Source organism: Trichosurus vulpecula, chromosome 1 (genome assembly GCF_011100635.1).
Source record: "Trichosurus vulpecula isolate mTriVul1 chromosome 1, mTriVul1.pri, whole genome shotgun sequence".
Taxonomy (NCBI): Eukaryota; Metazoa; Chordata; class Mammalia; order Diprotodontia; family Phalangeridae; genus Trichosurus; species Trichosurus vulpecula.
In genome coordinates, this window is record NC_050573.1 from 4,614,033 (window position 1) to 4,635,808 (window position 21,776).

At 37.1% G+C, this 21,776-nt stretch overlaps 1 protein-coding gene across 1 annotated transcript in view; it reads right to left on the reverse strand.

Moving 5' to 3' along the window:
* Positions 1-21,776, reverse strand: part of LOC118854873 (vomeronasal type-2 receptor 26-like) — a 41,703-nt gene that overhangs the window by 13,539 nt on the left and 6,388 nt on the right. Inside the window, exons 3-4 of the mRNA XM_036765072.1 lie at positions 19,222-19,513; positions 5,004-5,807 (exon numbers count right to left, since the gene is read on the reverse strand). Of these exons, the coding sequence (XP_036620967.1) occupies positions 5,004-5,807; positions 19,222-19,513 (1,096 nt within the window). The remainder of the gene's footprint in view (positions 1-5,003; positions 5,808-19,221; positions 19,514-21,776) is intronic.

The window sequence follows — 21,776 nt, forward strand, 5'->3', positions numbered from 1 at the left end:
TAGATCCAGGAGAGATAATCTAAGAATTACTGGTCTATTGGAAATTCAGGATGAAAAAAAGAATCTGGACAGTATCTTCCAAGAAGTCATAAGGATAACTGTCCCAAGGTCCTAGAAGAATAGGGTAAAACAGTCATTGAAAGAATCTACCCATAACCTCCTGAAAGAAATACCAAAATGAAACTCCAAGAAATATAGCCAAATTCCAGAATTACCAGATCAAGGAGAAAATACTGCAAGAAGCCTGAAATAAACAATTCAAATGTCCCAGAACTACAGTAAGGATCAGACGGGATCTTACAGCTTCTACATTAAATGACAATAGCAATTGGAATGTGATATTCTGAAAGGCAAAGGAGCATGGACTACAACCAAGGTTCAACTACACAGCATAATTGCGCATAATTTTTCAGGCAGGGAGATGGACATTCAATGAAATAAGGGAATTCCAGACCTTCCTGATGAAAAGACCAGAGCTCAATGGAAAATTTGATCTTCAAATACAAAACTCAAAAGAGAAATAAAAAGGCAAACAGGGGGAAAATGCTCATTAACCATTAAGGCAAATTATTTACATCCTCATATAGGATTATACTATTTTATATATGTCATATACATATATATATGCATACGTACAATATATGTCAATCTTCAGAATAGTACAGTTATTATGACAATTGAAAGGGATATACACGGACTGTGGGTGTTAGTATAAAATAACTGATATGACAAAAACATAATTAAGATATGTAAAGGGATGGTTCTGGGGGAAGAGGTAAGGAGGTAGTATAAAAGGGTGAATTACGTCACATGAAGAGGCACAAAAACATATTTTCATGGAGGGAAAGAAGGGAGGGAGAAGAGAAATATTTGAGCTTTACTCTCATGGGATTTGGTTCAAGAAGGGAATAACATAATCTGATAAGTATAGAAATCAAACTTGTCCTACAGGCAGTAGGATGGGAAAGGGGAAAGAAACGGGAGGAGGATGATGAGAAAGGAGGGAAGAAGTAGCAAGAGAAAAAAGGTGAGATAAGGGATGGGAAACAAAAGGAAAGGCAAACTGAGGAAGGTGGTGGTCAAAAGCAAAACTCTTTTTAGGTGAAGGGAGAAATAAAAGCTTAAAAGAGAGGAAATAGGATGGAGAAAAAGACACAGATAGTAATCATAACTGTGAATGTGAATGGAATGAACTCTTCCCTAAAACTGAAGTGGATAGCAAAATGGATTAAAAACCATAATCCTACAATATGTTGTTTAAAAGAAACACATTTGAAACAGGGGGATGCACACAGGGTAAAAGTAAAAGGCTGGAGTAGAATATGTTGTGCTTCAGTAAAAGTAAAAAAAAAAAAAGCAGGAGTAGCAATCCTAATCTCAGACAAAGCAAAAGCAAAAAGCCCAACAGCAAGAGATAGAAAGAGAAATTCCATTTAAAGTTATAGTAGACACTATAAAATATTTGGGAGTCTCCCTGCAAGACAAACCTAGGCCTTATATGAAGACAATTACAAAACACTTTTCACACAAATAAAGTCAGATCTAAATAAATGGCAAAACATCAGTTGCTCATGGTTAGGCTAGTTAACATAGTAAAAATGACAATTTTACCTAAATTAATTTACTTATCCCATGCCATAGCAGTTGAACTATGAAAAAATTATTTTAAAGAGCTGGATAAAATAATAACAAAATACATCTGGAAGAACAAAAGGTCCTGAATATCTAGGGAATTAATAAAAAGAAATACCCCTATGTGAACAAGATGCCTGGCTATACCAGATATTAAACTGTGCTATAAAGAAGCAGTCATCAAAACTACCTGCTACTAGCTAAGAAACAGAGTGGTGGATCAGTGGAATAGGTTAGGTACACAAGACACAGTAGTCAATGACTATAGGAATCTACTCTTAGATAAACTCAAAGAATCCAGCTCCTAGGCTAAGAATTCCCTATTTCAGAAAAAAACTTCTGGGAAAATTGGTTCAGCAGAAACTGGGCATAGATCAATATCTTACACTGTATACCAAAATAAAGTCAAAATAGGTTCATTATTTAGGAATAAATACTGATACTATAAGCAATTTGGGAGAATAAGAAAAAGTTTATATGTCAGATTCATGGGAAAGGAAAAAATTCATTACACAACTAGAGATAGAGGACACACAAAATGCAAAATGGATGGTTTTAATTATGTTATATTTAAAAGTTTTTATATAAAAAAGTGAATGCAACAAAAATTAGGAGGGAAGCAGAAAACTGGAAGAAAAACTTTACTACCAGTGTCTCTAAAAAAGGCCTCATCTCTAAAGTATACAGGGAACCGAGACAAATTTATAGGAATAGTAGTCATTCCCCAATTGAGAAATGGTCAAAGGATATGAACAGGTGCTTTTCAGAGAATCAAATTAAATATATCTATAGGCACATGAAAAAATGCTCTAAATCACTATTGATTAGAGAAATGCAAATCAAAATAGCTCTTATGTACCACATCTCTCCTGTCAGATTGGCTAACATGACAAAAACAGGAAAATGATAAATGCTGGAGAGGATGTGGGAAATTTGGAATACTATTACATTTTTGGTGGAGTTGTGAACTGATCCAGCCATTCTGAAGAGCAATTTTGAACTATAGCCCAAAAGGCTATAACCCAAAGGGCTATAAAAATGTGAACACCTGTTGATTCAGCAATTCCACTTCTAGGGCTGTATCTGAAAGAGATCACACAATTGGAAAAGGGACCAGTATGTACAAAAATATTTATAGCAGCTCTTTTTGTGGTAGCAAAGAATTGGAAATCAAGGGGATGACCATTAATTGTGGAATGGCTAAATGAGATGTTGTATATGAATGTAATGGGATACTATTGTGCTATAAGAAATAGGGAAGATACCAACTTCATAATAATCTGGAAAGACTTACATGATATGATGCTGAATGAGGGGATCAGAACCAGGAGAACATTGTACACAACCACAGATATATTCATTCTGTGATGACTAACTTTGATAGACTTGGCTCTTTTCTGCATTACAAGGTTTAAAGACAACTCCAAAGGACTCATGATGGAAAGAGCTATCTACATCCAGAGAAAGAACTCTGGAATCTGAATGCAGATTGAGGCAAACTAGTTTTGGTTTTGTTTCTTTTTTTCTCCTGATTCATTCCATTGGTCATAATTCTTCTTTACAACTTGGTTATTGTGTAAATAAGTTTAATGCGAAGGTATATGAAAAAGCTATATCAGACTCAATGCCGTTTTGCGGGGGAAGGGGGCAGGGAAAGGAGGGGTAGAAAATCTGGACCTCAAAAACATACCGAACTGAGTTTTGTAAACTAAAAGTAAAAAAATACCCTTAACTTAAAAAAAGAAAATTGTTTGGCCATTGATCATTTATGTATTAATGAATGGCTCTTTTTTATAGATTTGACTCATATTTTCATTTAGATATGAGAAATGAGGCATTTAACAGAGAAGCTTGCTGTAAAACTTTTTCATGTTACTTCATTCTCTCTTGTAACGTTAGCAAAATATAGTTTCACTGATTACCTCCAATTAGGGTTGTTATTGTATTTGCTTTGTTTGACATAATGCCTTTATTTTTGTTTCAGATGAAGAATAATAGTTTCTGTTCTGGTCGCTTATTTGAAAGTGGTATGTATCTTTCAGTCTCAATCGTGTCTCTAGTTAAAAAAAAAGGATGGTTGGATTCTGGTTGCCAATCTATTCTGCTATCTGTTTCTATTTTATAGATGAGATCATCTTGTTCACATGCACCATTATGAGTACTAACTACGTAATTTCCTCCATCTTATTTTCTTGTTTATACTTCTCTCTTTTTAGTCTGTCCCTTGTCAAAGGTCTCTTTTCTTTCTAGCCATTGCCTTCCTTAAACCTCCCTCCATTGTTTCTTCCCCCTCTCCCTTCGTGTATCTTCCCCCTTTATCCTCTTATTGCTCTTTGGGGTAAGATAGATATGCACACATTTATACACACATGTGTACACATATGTGCATATATATACACACATAGATATACATACATATATTCTTCTCTCTATGAATTAATTCTGATGATAGTGAGGTTTAAGCATTACCCACAGACTATCTTACATTTTCCTTTACACTATAAAAGCTCTTCCTGGCATCCCTCTTTTATGTGTGTTAATTTTCTACATTTTACCTCTCCCTTGCCCCTTCTATCATTGCATGCCTCTTACTCACCCCTTCACTTTTTGACATGATCCCAACATAATCAAGTCACACATATGTTTTCTATCTACATAGACCCATTCTAACTGCTCCAGTAATGATAAAGTGCTTAGGAATTATATATGCATTACCCCTGCTGCTACTGCTGCTGCTGCTGATGCCACCTCCAACACCATGGGGCTGGGCCTGGAGCACCCTCTTCTCTGACCCAGGTCCAACATATTTTCCTAACTCACCTTCAACATTGTCTTTGGCATTTGTGGATTGAGAAGTCTCCAATCCAGGAAAGCTGCCAGTGATTCAGTGACCTGAGGCCTGATCCAGCCCATTCTGTGTCAGTGCCACCCACTTGTGCTCCACTCACAGCCTGGATATCCTTTCTGTTGGCCTTTAAGGTGGTCTTGTGTTGGAGATTAGTTTCAGTCTGTCATTTTATGGGTTCTGTAACTCTAGAATTTGTTTAGTCTCATTTTTACAGGTATTTGGAGGGGTTTGGGGGAGATCTCATATAAGTCACTGCTTTTATTTTGCCATCTTGGCTCCACTTGTTGTTTGCATGTTATGTCCCTCATTAGACTAAACTACCTGAGATCAGAGAATCTTTTACCTTTCTTTTTATCCCAAGCCTTTAATACTTTACCTGCTTCCTAGTTGGTACTTAATAAATAATTGTTGACTGAATGATTCCCAGATCTAATATATTTTGTGTGGATCCCAGCCTATGCAATCCCTGGTAAAACTGTCATTGTTTAGCAATAGAAAACACACACTTCTAAAGGAACATTACCTGCCATGGATGAGGAATGCAGATTTCTTCCTCTATGATGGATTCTTTTTCTAATTTCATCAGGAACATTTCATTTAGGGTCCAAGCCACAGCATAGACAGCATTATAGATGGTGTAACTCAAGTCAGACATTGTCATGTCAAAGTAAAGCAAAGGCAGAGCCTCCAAGGAGGCATTTAGTAAGCATTCTTCATGCTTTAGTTTTTCAGGTTCTTCTGTACATCTGAATGTTGAGAGCCAGAATTCTTTCAGTACAATGTCCTCTGAGTATTTACCAGGGTTCACTCCCCTGAGAAAAGCCTTAAAACCAGGAACTTCACTTGTTAGGTGTGAAAAAGTAAGTGCTCCATGGAAATTATAACCATCAATATATTTGGGTCTCATGGTAATGTCCCAGTGAGAAGTGGTGACCCACACCTTGTTAATTGAGAAAAAAGGAAATTGTGAATATCTCAAGATCATTAATGAATCTGTGTCACCATGAATGAAAATCACTCTACTTGATGATGCCATGATCCTGGGCATGAATATATCCTCTGATTCTCTGTGTCTTCTCTCACTGACAGGGATCTTCTCTGTGAAGGACACACAAATCCCATTATTTGCCATCTCCAATGTCATTTCCTGAAGGAATTTCTCACCTCTCAGATCATTCACTGTCACCAGAGCTACCCATGTCCATCCAAAGTGGGTCATCAATCTGACCAGACCTTTATGTAGGGAAGAGTCCTTGGAAGCCATTTGGTAAAGAGAAGGAAATTGCCCTTTATCACTGAGGATGGGATCAAATGGCCCAAAGGTGATCTGGATGTAAAGAAACATGGGAAAATCTGAGATTTAAGAATATGCGCATGATGTAAGTGTGGGGATGAAACCAATCAACTCAGTCTTAGATTTCATATGTAAGAGAGAATGCAGTTCAATTAGAAGAACATAGAACATACTGTTTATCAGACTTATGGATAGGAAAGCAATTTATGAAGAAATAAGAAATACAAAGCAAAGTTGGGGGTAAAATGAATATTTTTATTACACTAAGTTGTGAAGGTTTTGTACAAGTAAAACGAATATTGCCATAATCAGAAGGGAAGCAGGAAATTGGGGGGAAATTTATAGACAAATTATGAAATAAGAGTTTCATATCTAAAATATAGAAATAACTTTGTCACATCTAAAAGAATATGATACATATTTCAATTGACATATGGTCAAAAGATATAAACAGTAACTTTTGCAGCTAAGAAATCAAAACAATGAAAAAATGCTCTAGATCATTTTTGATTAGATAAAAGCAAATTAAGACAACCTTGAAGTATCAAGTTACAGCTACCAGATTAGTTAAAATGATAAAGGGGAAAGTAACAAATGTTGGAGAGTATGTGGGAAAAAATGGGACACGTTCATTGTCAGCAGAATTGCGAATTAACCCAACCATTTTGGAGAGCATTCAAACCTATGTGAACTAGGCTTTCTCGTTTCTTAAGCAGGTGAAAGACTCTTGATTCAAAGAAACAAAAGGCAACAAAAAGTCCACTTTGATCAGCATTATATTTAAAAGGCAAGATTCATCAAAGGTATTTGATTACCTTAACATTCTAAAAGAGAAAACAAAAAAAGTCCCACCCTAGTTACCACAACATGGGATCACCTTCAGGTGGTGATCAGAAGGTTCTTTCAATTTCTATTTTGCCTTCTGGTTCAAGGATCTCAGGGTAGTTTTCCTTTATAACTTATTGAAATGTGATGAGAAGGATCTTTTTTGGATTATGTCTTTCAAGTAGTCCTATAAATTCTTAAAGTATCTCTCCTGTATCTATTTCCCAGGTCAATCGTTTTTCTCATGAGAAACTGCATGGTTTCTACTTCTTTATTGTTTTGATTCTTATGTGATTTCCTTGTATTTCTTAGATTCATAAGATTTCACTTGCCCCATTTTAATTTTTAAGTACTTATTTTCTTGAGTAAAATTTTGTTACTTAGTTTCCATCTGGCTAATTCTCTTTTTAAAGAAATTATTTTTTTCAGTGAATTTTTTTTTTCCCCATTTTTGGTGTTTCTTTTATCAAGTTGTTGATTCTACTTTTTTTCCTGATTCTCATGAATTACTCTCATTTTCTTTTCTAAATTTTTATTTTTCTTCTCTTATTTGCTTTTTCAAATCCCTTTAAAAGTCTTCCAGGATTTCTTTTTGGGCTTGAGACTGATGTGCATTTTTCTTTGAGACTTCCAATGTAATCATTTTTTGTCCATCATTTGGTGAATGGCTGAACAAGTTGTAGTACATTATTGTGATGAAATATTGTGTAAGAAATAATGAGCTCAATGATTTCAGAAAGAAAAAGATGGAAGGCCTTGTATGAAATAATGAAAAGCTAAATGAGTAGAACCAAGAGGATATTTTGTATAGTAATACCAATATTGTTTTAAGAATGTCTTTGAGTGAAGATGATGGAGTAAAAGCAGGGACTTGCTTTATCTCTTCCCCAAACACCTCCAAATAACTGTAAAATGACTGTTAAACAAATTCTAGAGCTACAGAACCCATAAAATGACAAAGAGTCACACACCCGAGTAAAGGTAAGGTGTTGGAGGCCATACAGCTGTTTAAACAGCAGGGGTAGCAGTCCTGATCTCAGAAAAGCAAAAGCAAAAATAGATCTGATTTAATGAGATAAGGAAGGAAACTGCATCTTTCTGAAAGGGACTATATATAATGAAGCAATGTCAATACTAGACATATATTCAACAAGTGGTATAGCATAGAAATTCTTAAAGGAGAAGCGAAGTGAATTACAGGAGGAAATAATTAAGCTACAGAATTGTGGGATGTCTACTTTTCCCTCTCAGAACTAGATGATTCTAATCACAAAATAAACAAGAAAGAATTTAAAGAGGTGATTAGAATTTGAGAAAAGTTAGATATGACAGATCTCTGGAGAAAATTGAACGTGGTTAGAAAAATATAAAACTGAGAGGGTGGAGTCAAGATGGCAGCTGGAAAGCTGGTATTTGCTTAAGCTCTCCCCCAAATCCCTACAAACACCTGAAAAATGGCTATGAACAAATTCTAGACCTGCAGAATCCACAAAATAGCAGAGTGAAACAGGTCTCCAGCCTAGGACAACCTGACCTGGTTGGTCACCAGGAATGGTCTACCACACGGTGCTGGGAGCAGAGCACAGCCCAGTGGTGGGCCGAACCAGGACAGACCAGAACAGGAGTCAGCTGGCCAGAACAGGCCTTAGGGCCATGAATCATTGACTTGTGGCATTTACCAGATTTCTCAACCTGTAAACACCAAAGAGCAGATTAGTGGGAACCTCCGGGATCAAGTTGAGAGCAGTCCAGCCACCAGCTCTGGGGGTGGTGGAGGTGGTGCAGCAGTGGTGGTGGCAGCAGCAGCAGGAAGCTCCTGAGGCTGCTTCCAGAGCTCCAGAGTCAGCTGCTTCCTGACTCCCTGGCTCACATGGTGGAAAGAATGTAGCAACAGATCAGGGGAAGAGTACAAGGAGCACTTTGTGGGCACAAAGGCAGGTTCTCTTGCTGTGCCCTGCTTGGATCTGGATTGCAGTCCTGGGGTGCAGTTCTTGGGGGAGGAGGAGCACTGCTGTGACAGAGCCTGGGGTGAAAGTGGAGTAGAAGTAGCTCTGAAAACAGCAGTGCTTGGACCCTAAAGCTTGGGACAAAGTACTCTCTACTCTACAAGCAGTCATACCATGACAAAAAGTTCAAGGGTTGAGTAGTTGGCTGGGAACATGAACAGGCAATGAAAACAAACTCAGACTCAAACTGAGACTCGAACTAAACTTTAGATTCCTTTTTTGGTGACAAAGAAGATCAAAACATACAGCCAGAAGACGTCAACAAAGGCAAAGAGCCTACATCAAAAGCCTCCAAGAAAAATATGATTTGGGCTCAGGCCATGGAAGAGCTCAAAGAGGATTTGGAAAAGCAAGCTAGAGAAGTAGAGGGAAAATTGGGATAAGAAATGAGAGTGATGCAAGAAAACCATGAAAAACAAGTCAAGGACTTGCTAAAGGAGACCCAAAAATACTGAAGAAAATAACACCTTAAAGAATAGACTAATCCAAATGTCCAAAGAGCTCCCAAAAGCCAATGAGGAGAAGAATGCCTTGAAAGGCAGAATTAGCCAAATGGAAAAGGAGGTCCAAAAGACCACTGAAGAAAATACCACCTCAAAAATTAGATTGGAGAAAGTGGAAGCTAGTGACTTTATGAGAAATGAAGATATTATAAAACAGAACCAAAGAATGAAAAAATGGACAACAATGAGAAATATATCATTGGAAAAACCACTGACCTGGAGAATAGATCCATTAGAGATAATTAAAAAAAATTATTGGACTACCTGAAAGCCATGATGAAAAAAGAGCCTAGATGATATCTTGCAAAAAATTATCAAAGAAAATTGCTCTGATATTCTAGAGACAGAGGGTAAAATAGAAATTGAAAGAATCCACAGATCACCTCTAGAAAAAAGATCTGAAAAAGACAACTCCTAGGAATATTGTCACCAAATTCTTGAGTTTCCAGGTCAAGGAGAAACAATTGCAAGCAGACAGAAAGAAACAATTTGAATATTGTGGAAACATAATCAGAATAACCAAAGATCTGGCAGCTTCTACATTAAGGGATCAAAAGGCTTGGAATATGATATTCCAGAGGTCAAAGGAGCTAGGATTAAAAACAAGAATCACCTACCCAGCAAAACTGAGTATAATGATCCAAGGCAAAATATGGATTTTCAATAAATAGAGGACTTTCAAGCTTTCTCATTGAAAAGACCAGAACTGAAAAGAAAATTTGCCTTTCAAATACAAGAATCAAGAGAAGCATGAAAAGATAAAAAAGAAAAAGAAATCATAAGGGACTTACTAAAGTTGAACTGTTTTGTTTACATTCCTATATGGAAAGATGATGTGTGTAATTCATGAGACCTTTCTCAGTATTATGGTAGTTGAAGGGAATGTACATATATATAGACAGAGGGCACAGGGTTAGTTGAATATGAAGAGATATCTAAAAAAATAAAATGGAATTAAGGGATGAGAGAGGAATATATTGAGAGGAGGAGAAAGAGAGAGATAGAATGGGGTAAATTACCTCACATAAAAGTGGCAAGAAAAAGCAGTTCTGATGGAAGGAAAGAGGGGGCAGGTTAGGGGGAATATGTGAATCTTGCTCTCATCAGATTTGACTTGAGGAGGGAATAACATACACACTCAACTGGATATCTTACCCCACATGAAAGTAGGGGAAAGGAGATAAAAAGGGGGGATGATAGAAGGGTGGGAATATAGGGGGAGGAAGTAATCAAAAGCAAACACTTTTGCAAAGGGACAGGGTCAAGGGAGAAAACTGAATAAAGGGGGACAGGATAGGATGGAAGGAAATATAATTAGCCTTTCAGAACATGAGTATTGTGGAAGTGTTTTACATAAGGATACCTGTGTGACCTATGTTGAATTGTTGCCTTCCTAGGGAGGGTGGGTGGGAAGGGAAGAGGGGAGAGAATTTGGAACTCAAAGTTTTAAAAGAAGATGCTCAAAAAAGGTTGTTTTTGCATGCAGCTGGGAAACAATATATACATCGGGAATGGAGCATAGAAATCTATCCTCCCCTACAAGAAAGTAAGGGGAAAGAGGATGGGGGGATGGGGCGACAGAAGAGAGGACTGACTGGGGAACAAGGCAATCAGAATATATGCCATCTTGGAATAGAGGGGAGGGTAGAAATGGGGAGAAAATTTGTAACTCAAAATCTTTTGGAAATCAACATTGAAAACTAAAATATTAAATAAAAATTATAAAATTCAATAAAAAAAGAAAAATATAAAACTTCTTCACAATGGTATACGGCACTTGCATAAAAATTGACCAGGTATTAAAGCACAAAAACCTCACACCCCAACGGAGAATAGCAGGAATATTAAAAAGATACTTTTCTTATGGTAATGAAATAAAAAATACATTCAATTATGGGCAGTGAAAGATAGATAAAAAATTATTTGGAAACTAAATACTCTAAAGCTCAAAAATAAGTGAGCCAAAGAACGAATCATACTTTAGATGTGATGGTGGCTGAGCCCTTTTCAGGGATACTTTCCACCTTTAGTGTTCATCTGCTTCACCCAACTCTGACATTTGGCTCCAAGAAACTGCAGCTGTCCATTGGTCACACCCTGCTAAACCATTTCCGTAGGTGAGTTAAACCAAGCTGAAAGTAATTAAATTGCCTCAAGCCCTTCAGTGAGTTACAGGGATGTCTTGGCTAAACACCTGAAGATTTCCCCGGTGGAATGCGTGGATTACATCAGTTTGTCCCAACTGGCTGTGAAGGTGTTGGAAACGGGCTATGGAGAGTGCTTAGAGCTTGGTTAGCCATCAAAGACACCAAGGTCATCCCCTGCATTCCCAGACATCCCCAGTCATCTTGCTTTTTGTCTTCTCTTATGACTGGAAGAAAAAGGGAGGCAGATGACTTCAAATAACTCTGCTTCATGTAAATCCAGTTTACGCACAAGTCAAAGGACCTCACAAAAACCATTTTACCATTTTTACCTTCCTCAAAGTACTGTGCTAATGGGCAAGCGATAAAGCAACAGTTGCAGATACAATGGGGGTTGTAGTCAGAACCAAGCACACAAGCAGCCCAGGGCATAGAGTGTTCATCTCACTGGACTGAAGCAGCAGTGGGATTCAGCAGCCCCTTTGTGTCTCAGCAGCTATTTTTAAGGGCACTCTTCATCTCCAGGCATGAGAAAGGGACTAGTTAAGATGGCTTACAAAGTGTCTGCTTCGATGGACTTCAGAAAAGCCTGGACAGACTTATATGAATTGATGCTGAGTGAGGGGAGCAGAACAAGGAGAACATTGTACAAAGTTACAGATACATTGTGTGATGACTAATTTTAATAGATTTGGCTCTTCTCAGTAATGCAAAGTTCTAAGACAACTCCAAAAGACTCATGGTGGAAAATGCTATCCACATCCAGAGGAAGAATCAGAGTCTGAATGCAGATTGACACAAACTATTTGCTCTCCTTTCCTTGTGTTTCTTCTTTCTCTTGGTTCATCCCGTTGGTTATAATTCTTCTTTGCAACATAACTGATGTGAAAATATGTTTAATGTGAATGCATATGTAGAACCTATATCAAATTGCATGCCATCTTGGTGAGGGAGAAGAGTAGGGAAGGGGAGAAAATTTGGAACTCAAAACGTTCTGGAACCATGTTGAAAAACTAAAAATAAATAAATATTTTTTAAAAGGGTCTGCTTCACCTCACCTAACCCTGGCCTCATTACAACAATAGGCAGTGTGAGAGAGAGTTTACATTCTGTTGTCTAAAAAGAAAAACTATACAAAAGCATTTGTGAAAATGATTTCACTAACCATTGGTACATGAAACGTACGCATGCTTACGGACAACAACATTTCAGGTAGACAGGAAAGACCAACAGTTCTTGTCGAGAGAGAACTCAGTAGGTATCACATCCAAAGAGCAGCCCAAGTGAAGTAAGGCTAGCAAATAAAGGGTAGGTTATAGAAGTCAGAGATGGATACCGATTTTTCTGGACTGGCCTCAGTGATGGGGAGTGCTATGAATCTGTCATAGGTTTTGCAATCAAAACTAATCTATTGAATAAACTTACATGCCACCCAAAAGGACTGAATGACCAGCTCATGACATTTTGATGGCCACTTGCAGGAAAGTAGGAAAATAAGGAAATTGTTTACAGCTAGTATCTTTGACAAAGGCCTCACTTCTCAAATAAATAGAGAAATTAGTCATTTTTTTAGAATGCAAGTCATTTCCCAATTGATAAAAGGTTAAAGGATATAAAAAGGGAGTTCTCAGAGAAAGGGATCAAAGCTATCTGTAAACATATAGAAAAATGCTCTAAATTACTATTGATTAGAGAAATGCAAACTAAAACCAAATTTTGACTCAACACCTCACATCTATCAGACTGAGTAATATAACAAAAAAAGGAAAATAATAAACGCTTGAGGGAATATGGGAAAACTAGGACACTAATGCACTGTTGGTATAGTTGTGAACTGATCCAACTATTCTGGAGAACAATTTACAACTATGCCCAAAGGGCTACAAAACAATACATACCCTTTGATCCAGCAATACTACTACTAGGTTTGTATTCCAAAGAGATTTTTTAAATTTATTTTTTATTTTTAGTTTAAAACACTCAGTTCCACAAGTTTTTGAATTCCAAATTGTCTCCACCTATCCCCCCTCCCGCCTCCATCCCCCAAGATGGCATGTAATCTGATATATATTCTACACATACCTTCACATTGAACTTATTTTCACAATAGTCGAGTTGTAACAAAGAATTATAACCAATGAAATGAATGAGAAACAAGAAAGAAAAGCAAAAAAAGGAGAAAAAGACAGCAAATAGTTTGCTTCAAACTGCATTCAGACTCCATAATTCTTTCTCTAGATGTGGATAGCTTTTCCCATCATTAGTCTTTTGGAGCTGTCTTTGAACTTTATGTTGCAGAGAAGAGCCAAGTCTAGCAAAGTTAGTCATCACAAATACCATGTTCTTGTGATCATGTATAATGTTATCTTGATTCTGCTCCTCTCACTCAGCATCAGATCACATAAGTCTTTCCAGATTATTGTGAAGTCCATCTGCTCCTATTTCTTATACCACAATAGTATTCCATTATATTCATAAACAAAATTTGTTTAGCCATTCCACAACTGATGGGCTTCCCCTTGATTTCAAATTCTTTGTCACCATAAAAAGAGGTGTTAAAAATATTTTTGTACATACTGGTCCCTTTCCCACTTGTGTGATCTCTTTGGGATACAGCCCTAGCAGTGGTATTGCTGGGTAAAAGAGTATGCACATATAAACCACTTTAGGCATAGTTCCAAATTGCTCTCCAGAATGATTGGATCAGTTCATAAGCCCACCAACAATGTATTAGTGTTCCAACTTTCCTACATCTCCACCATTTATCATTTTCCTGTTTCATTTTGTTACCCAATCTGACAGGAGAGTTGTGGTACCTAACAATTGTTTTGATTTGGATTTCTCTGATCAATAATGATTTAGGGCATTTTTCATATAATTGTACATATCTTTAATTTCATCCGATAACTACTTGTTCATATCATTTAATGATTTATCAATTGGGAAATGACTTGTATTCCCATTAATTTGACTCAGTTCACTGTATATTTTAGAAATGAGCCCTTTATTAGAGACACTACTTGTAAAAATCCTTTCCCAATTTTCTGCTTCCTTCCTAATCTTTGTTGCATTGGCTTTGGTCACACAAAAATTTTCAATTTAACATAATCAAAATTATCCATTTTGAATTTTTTAATGCTCTCTGTCTCCCAAAGAGATTTTTACAAGGTGTGGGGACCCATCTGTGCAAAATATGTTTAAAGCAGCTCTTTTTTACTGTGTCTAAGAACCAGAAATTTGGGAAATGACAATCAATTGGGGAATAGCTGAAGAAGCTGTAGTATACGATTATAATGGAATATTATTGTGCTGTAAGAAATAACAAGCAGGATGATTTCAGAAAAACCTAGAAAGACTTACAAGAACTGACACAAAGTGAACTGAGTAGAACCAGGACAACATTGTACAGAGTAACAACAATATTGTGTGACCAAAACTCAGCTCTTCTCAACAATAAAATGATCCAAGGTAATCCCAAAAGACTCATGATGAACAATGCTACTGACCCCCAGAGAAAAAAAATTAATATTGTCCAAATACAGACTAAAGCATGGTATGTTTCTCTTTCTTTCTTCTTTTCTTTTTCCTTCCTTCTTTTCTTTCTTTCTTTTTTTCTTTCTTCTTGTTTAAGTTTTCTTGGACAAAAAGATTTATGATGGAAATGTTTTAAATGATAGCACATGTAAAACCTCTATCTAATTGTGTAACATCTCATGGAGAGAAGAGAGAAGTGAGGGATGGATAGAATGTGGAACTCAAAACTTAAAGAGAAAACCAAATGTTAAAATTTGTTTAGATATAATTGGGAAAAAATTCTTAGATATTCTTAAAAAAATAATTTTGCTTACCAGTTGGCTAAAATGACAGAAAAAGAAAGTGATAAATGTGGGGGTAGATAGGGAAAAATTGAAACAGTAATGCATTGTTAATGCAGTTGTGAACTGATCCAACCACTCTGGAGAGCAATTTGGAACTATAACCAAAGGGCAATACCACTACTCAGTCTGTATCACAAAAAGATCACAAAAAGGAAAAGAACTTACATATACAAAAGTATTTATAGTGCTAATTTCTACAGTGGCAAAAAAATAGAAGTTGAGGGGAAAACCATCAATTGAGAATGCCTGAACAAGTTATGGTAAAATGAATGTAATGGAACACTACTGGGCTATAAGAAATGATGAGTAAGCAGATTTCAAAGAATCCTGGAAAGGCTTATATGAATTGATGCAAAGTGAAGTGAGCAGAACCAAGAGAACATTTTACACAGTATTAGCAACATTGTGTGATGATCGCTTGTGAATGACATAGCTCTTCTCAGCAACACCATGATCCATGACAATTCCAAAAGATTCATGAGGGAAAATCCTATCCAGATCCAGAGAAAGAACTGATGGAGTCTGAATACAGATAGAAGCACACAGTTTTCACTTTATTTTTGGTGATTCTGTTCTTTTGCATATTTCTTCTTTCACAACATGACTAATATGGAAATATGTGTTACATCATTGCAAACACACAATCTATAACACATTCCTTACCATCATGGAGGGTGATGGGAAGGGAGGGACAAAATTTGGAACTCAAAATTTAAAAAAGAGACTTCAAATTTTTATTTGAATGTAATTGGAACAAACTGATATTATTAAAATGAAAAAAGAAAAATGATGACTACATAACTTCAATTTATGGATTTTCCAGGTCAATGAGCAAATTTTAGATGCCATAGAAAATGTAATTTAAAATAATTGAAAAATAAGACAACATGCCAATATTCATGAGAGATAAAGCAATCCTTAAAGAAAATTCTATACTCCTGTGTTATTTCTTCAAAAGAGAGAAAGAAAACAGATCAACAAACTAGGCATTCAGATAGAGATATAGAGATAAACATATGTGTACATATGAATTTTGTTGGTTGGTTGTTGCAGTCATGTTTGACTTTTGTTACACCATTTGGGGTTTTCTGTAAAGATATTAGAATGGTTTGCCACTTCCTTCTCCAGTTCGTCTCACAGATGTGGCACTAAAGCAAAAAGGGTTAAGTAGCATGCACAGCATCACACAGCTATTAAGTGTCTAAGGACAGATTTGAATTGCAGAAGATGATTCTTTCTGACTTTAGGCTCAGAACGCTATCCACTGCACAGCCTAACTACGTGTGTGTGTGTGTGTGTGTGTGTGTGTGTGTGTGTGTGTCTGTACCCAATTCGTTGAAATGCTTTCTATTTTGTAATCTGCATTTCTCTTATTTGTGTGCTCTCTCTCTCTCTCTCTCTCTCTATCTATCTATCTATCTATCTATCTCTATCTCTATCTTCCTCCCTCTACTGTGCTCTCTCTTTCATTGAAGAAATAATTTGGAGGGATATTTTTTTCCTCCAATGATGGCTTTAGCTGTATCTTTCAATTGTTGGCATGTATCCTTATTTCTATGTTATATAAGGAGAACTGAGGATGGGGGAGAGAGAACGAGAGAGAGAGAGAGAGAGAGATCTCAGCAAAGTGTCTCAGTCAATTAACATGAAGCAAACTTTTCCAATGAAAGAGCTGGCAGGAGGGGGAGTCAGGGAAAATTTGAGGTACTAAATGTTTTGGAAAGTCACTGTGGTGAGTGACTGGAAATCAATTGGAGTGTGTGTGAAAAGAATAGAGAATAGAATCAAAACTGTTTTGCTGCAGTGAGGATACTGTTGAGATTATGTAATGTAAAATCGTAGTGGATCTAGTTAACTTGATTTCATGTTTTCTCCAACTTCTTTCAGCAATGTGGGAAAAAAGTGAAGGCAGTGGATTGTGGGACTTCTATAGGACTGTTTCATATTAGGGAAATGTTATTGATAGGGACTTAGGTACTCAAGAAAACAGTACAGCATTGGACAGGGTCATATTTGGAATCAAGATGGGGAAGAGTGAAGAGTAACTCGTGTAGTGGTGATGACCTTAAAATGAACTGAGGCTGGAGGGATTTTAGAACATGATAAAGATGAAGAACAGGGTTTAGAGTTGCCGAGTGGAGGGAGATGTAGAATCGCAATATATTGTCACCCAATAATGGAATTTCTAAGTTTATGAATATAGAAATGGAACATTTTTGAGAGATGGCATGGTGAGTGGTGTTACCCTCTCTGTGTGTAGGTGAGAGGAAGGAATAGGTCCCTGGAAATGAGTGCATATCAATATGTTTGCTCATGTCACCTAACATAGGAGGTGAGTAGAAAGGAGAGACTGAGTCAGAAAGGTAAGTAGATAACACATACAAGAATCCTAATTGGAGGTAAATATGTATTGAGTGAACTTTCAAAGGAACTTTCAAACTTTCCAAAGGAAGAGAGTTCACTCAGTAATGGAAGGAGAGGGAGAGTCTGGAAGTATCAGTGGGGGAAATGGACCATTACAACTGCCCTACTTCAGCTAAATAAGCCGAGGAAAGAGGGAAAGGCCCCATATTTTGGTAGGTACTTAGAGTAGCTTTTTAGTCACATTCAAGTTGTTGAAACTAAGAGATTTTAATCAATTAGTAAATTGCTGTGACCACAGTATTGTGCAAAAACACATTGAAATATCATTGCTTGGTAACAAATAATAAAGAGTTGGATTCAGAGACACCTGGAAAGTTTTGTATGAACTAATCTCAAATGAAGTGAAGGCAGTCAGGAGAAAAATTCATACAACATGGACATTATAAATAAAAATAACTTTGACAGCCATAAGACCTCTACTAGTTAGCAGTGGCCAACTATTGTGGCAGAGGATGATTATAAGGCTTTGGAAAGTAATCCATTTTAGGCTGTGGCATGGCTGCATGTACTTCAATAACTCCATTGGGGAGATCTGTGTACTTATGAAAGTTCCGTACATTATCCTTTATTAATTTTTTTAATTTTCCAATTTAAAATTAACAGTCCTTCAGTCTCTCTTTAATACCCATCAAGCATTCAATGTAGAAAGAAAAAAAAGGCTTCTTTCATCTCTTTCCCTATCTATGACTAAGTAGTCTTCTCTGCACCAGGGAAACATTTGAGAGTATGCATAGAAAAACTTCAATTTTGCTGTGAGAGTTAAGGTTGAATCATATACTTTTGCTGTCGCCTAGGCATAATATTACAGTTATTGATCTTTTAAGTGAAAGCTAAAATAGACTTTAAAGAGAATAATCACCTCCATGACTTCAGATATTTATATTGTCATGTATTTAATAGTGTGAGGTAGAGTGGAAATTTGTATTGGTGAGCTCTTCTGTTTAGTGAGTAAATCACCTCATTAAGGTGCTCTCCCTTCCTCCTCTCCAACAATTTAAAGACACCCTCATCACTGCTGCCCAGAACCTGCACTTTCCATACCAATGCTCACTATTCCCTTTATTGAAAGAAGTATTCTTTGGGAAAAGAAAACCCATAGTAATACTCAGAAACAATATATCACATGATGATAAAACACAGATAACAGGATGTAGTGCCTGGAGCAATGAACTAGTATAAAACACATGACTTATAGCCCCAGCTCTCCCACCAACTTTATTTGAGACTGTAGGGAAGCTCTTTCATCCTCCATATGCTCAGAGACTTTGTCTGGATAATGGGAAATTAGGCATGCAAAATTTCTAGATTTCCTTCATGTGAAAGCAATTAAGTGATACTGACTATATGTTTGATATTAAAGGGGGTTCAGTGCTCAAGGCAGACCCACTCTCTCCTACGTGTAAGTTTTCAAAATTTTACTGATGATGTCATTGGTATAGGAAATTTCCAGGCAAGATAAAACTTCTACCCATGCTGATTATAACCAGCTCTGAAATGTAAAGTCTCTGAGAGTTGCTTAGAGTACGGTGAGGTTGTAAGACTTGGCCAGGGTCACGCAGCAATTATGTGGCAGAGGTAGTTTTTTTTTTTAACTTGGGTCTCCTGACTCCACTGCCTCTCAAGGGTCCAATGAAGTCTCAAAAGGTGTCATGGTCAATATCACCCACCTGAGGATACTTGTAGAGGTCGAGCAGAGTCCCCATCTGGACAGCTAGAGCTGAAGTGGCTCCTCCAATAACAGCCACAGACTTGTCCTTCTCCCAGCAGCTGTAGTTAGGGATGAGCCAGCCCTGCCCAGACAGCCACCGCAGGGAGCTCTCCAAGGTCCTTTCATCACTGTGGTAGGTGTTGTAGAGGTGGAAGCCCAGGGTGAGGTTGGGCAACAAATTAGGACACTTGTTGATCTCCTCTACAGCAAACATCAGTGTCAGGGCTAGTTGGTAGTTTTTGTATAGCCACCTAATAGACAGAGAATCAGAAATCCTTAATGAAGTCTGTAAAAAGAATTAACTTAAGGAAGGAGGATGTTCCAGCCATGTGAGGGTTAAACCTAAGAACTGTAGCTCATTTTGCCTGTATTAATAACAGCCTCCTTTATTTCTGTACTGCTTCCTTCTTGTGATTGGACTATTAAGGACTATTTTCCTTAAGTTCCTAATATGGCTCTAACTGCTCGAGTCACTTACTCAATCATCATGGAATCACTCACTCACTAATTCATTAAGGCATATAACAAAGATATGATGAACACCTACCATTTCAGAATCACAGAGTTCAAGATTTGAAAACAACCCAGAAGTCATCTAATATAACATTGTCTCACAAGCAATCTTCCATATAACTCTTCCTATAAAATGAATATAGAAGCTTCCTGTAAGAGATATAGTAAGAAGTTCCGGGAAGTAAAAAAAAATAAATAATGCTCAGTTATCTTTCAAGAGTAAGCCGAGAAATGACTACAAAAAGCCACGTTATCTTCTGGAGACTGTGTTTGAATATCAACTCACTCACAATTTCCTCCTGACCTCGCTAAGCTTTAACCAGCATTAGTCCTAAACCTTTACTCACATCCCATGTATGAGCTCCCATGATCCTTGCTCCCAAAGACTGATTCTGATTGTCCCAGATAATAACCCTGTATAACTCTATCCCTTTGAACCCTCATTAGAAAACTAACTCTATCCAAGACACCAGAAGACTGAAGTGTGCCCCACCTCCCTTCTCACCTTCTACCTTTGTGAGCATCTCCCTGATCCAATAAAAAACAATCTTCCTTCTTATAGTTTCTTTATTTCTGCTTCTTTTTGGTTCTTTCCAGTGCTGCTGTGCCTTCCAGACAGACCAGTTCTCTTGGTAGAAGCATGTGTGGCTAACAATTCTGTACCTGCACCTCTTTTCCAAGTTTCCTGACTTAGGAGAAATAGAGAACAAGGGATGAATTGGGAACCTGGTGCCTCACTGCCATTGGCCCCCACCTTTTCCATGACACTATGCTTGTGTCTGTGGTGTCTTATCTAGAACAGCATACCTTTTATCCAAGAATAAAAGTGGGAAGTAAGAAATATTGCTATCTTTCCTAATGGTTTTGTGGATGTTCCTTATTCTATGTTAGGACAATACCTAACAAGGCTACGTTCCCATAACTTATCCAAACATCTCCTGATGCCTAAGATACAGGAAAGGGAAGCAAGATAGGCCCACAAACCTTTAATAAAAGGTCATGGGGAGCATTTGGCCTGGGACTGGTAAAGATAGAGTTAGAAATGCTGAGCATGGGGAGGCAACTTCTCAATAGATGAAAACTTTGTGAAGTACATCATAGCCATGGAAGGATGGGGATTTTCAGGGGTGAAAATGAGGATCTCCAGGAGAGAGAAATCAGTGGCAAGAGCACATAAACACGTTTAAGCGATAGAAAATATTCCAAAATTGTATCCAGAGAATCAGCTAGAAGGTACTGAGTGCAATATGGTCAAAATCTGGAGTATTCACTCTGCCCTGTCATCTCTGCTCACCTTTTCTCTTTTATGGTAAGGACCGAGAAAAGCCAAAAAACAAAAAACAAACAAAAAAAGAGTTAGTTACTATTGAGACCAGCTCCAAACTCATAGCCAAACAGATGACATATGCATGTCAATATGATCCAAAATATGTACAAAATATGTACTCCCTCAATTCTTGTCTTTAAGGTAATTCAGACACATATCCCAGAAAGTGGAAGACAAATGCAGGGGAATCTTCAAGCATTCTCATTCATTCTATTATTAACAGCCAAACTGACTTCCCCTTTATTAACTGCCTGTTTTATGAGAATTTGAAACGCTTGTCCATTCTTTCTTCATTCACACTTGCTACAATTAGAATAAGGGAGGGAAAAAAACATAATTCTTCCGTAGACATGAAAAAACACTATTCTCAAAGAAAAGTCTGGCAAAGGCTACAAAGAAAGAAAGGAAATTTGGTTCACAATGGCCATTTTGCCCAACTTAGTTCAGCCTCTTGGTCTTGACAACTGCTTCTTGACAACTATCATTCCCTTAGCCTAGGTGGTGAAAAATTACAGAAAAGAGAAGAATCGAGAATATCTTAAAACATCCAAGAAATATAAGCAAACATTAAACTATTTAATTATTTTAGATTAATGGAGATAAAAACATGGAGGAAGGAAAAGAAAGGCACAAATGCAGTGTAAAATACAGAAAGAACTCAAAAGCAATAGAGA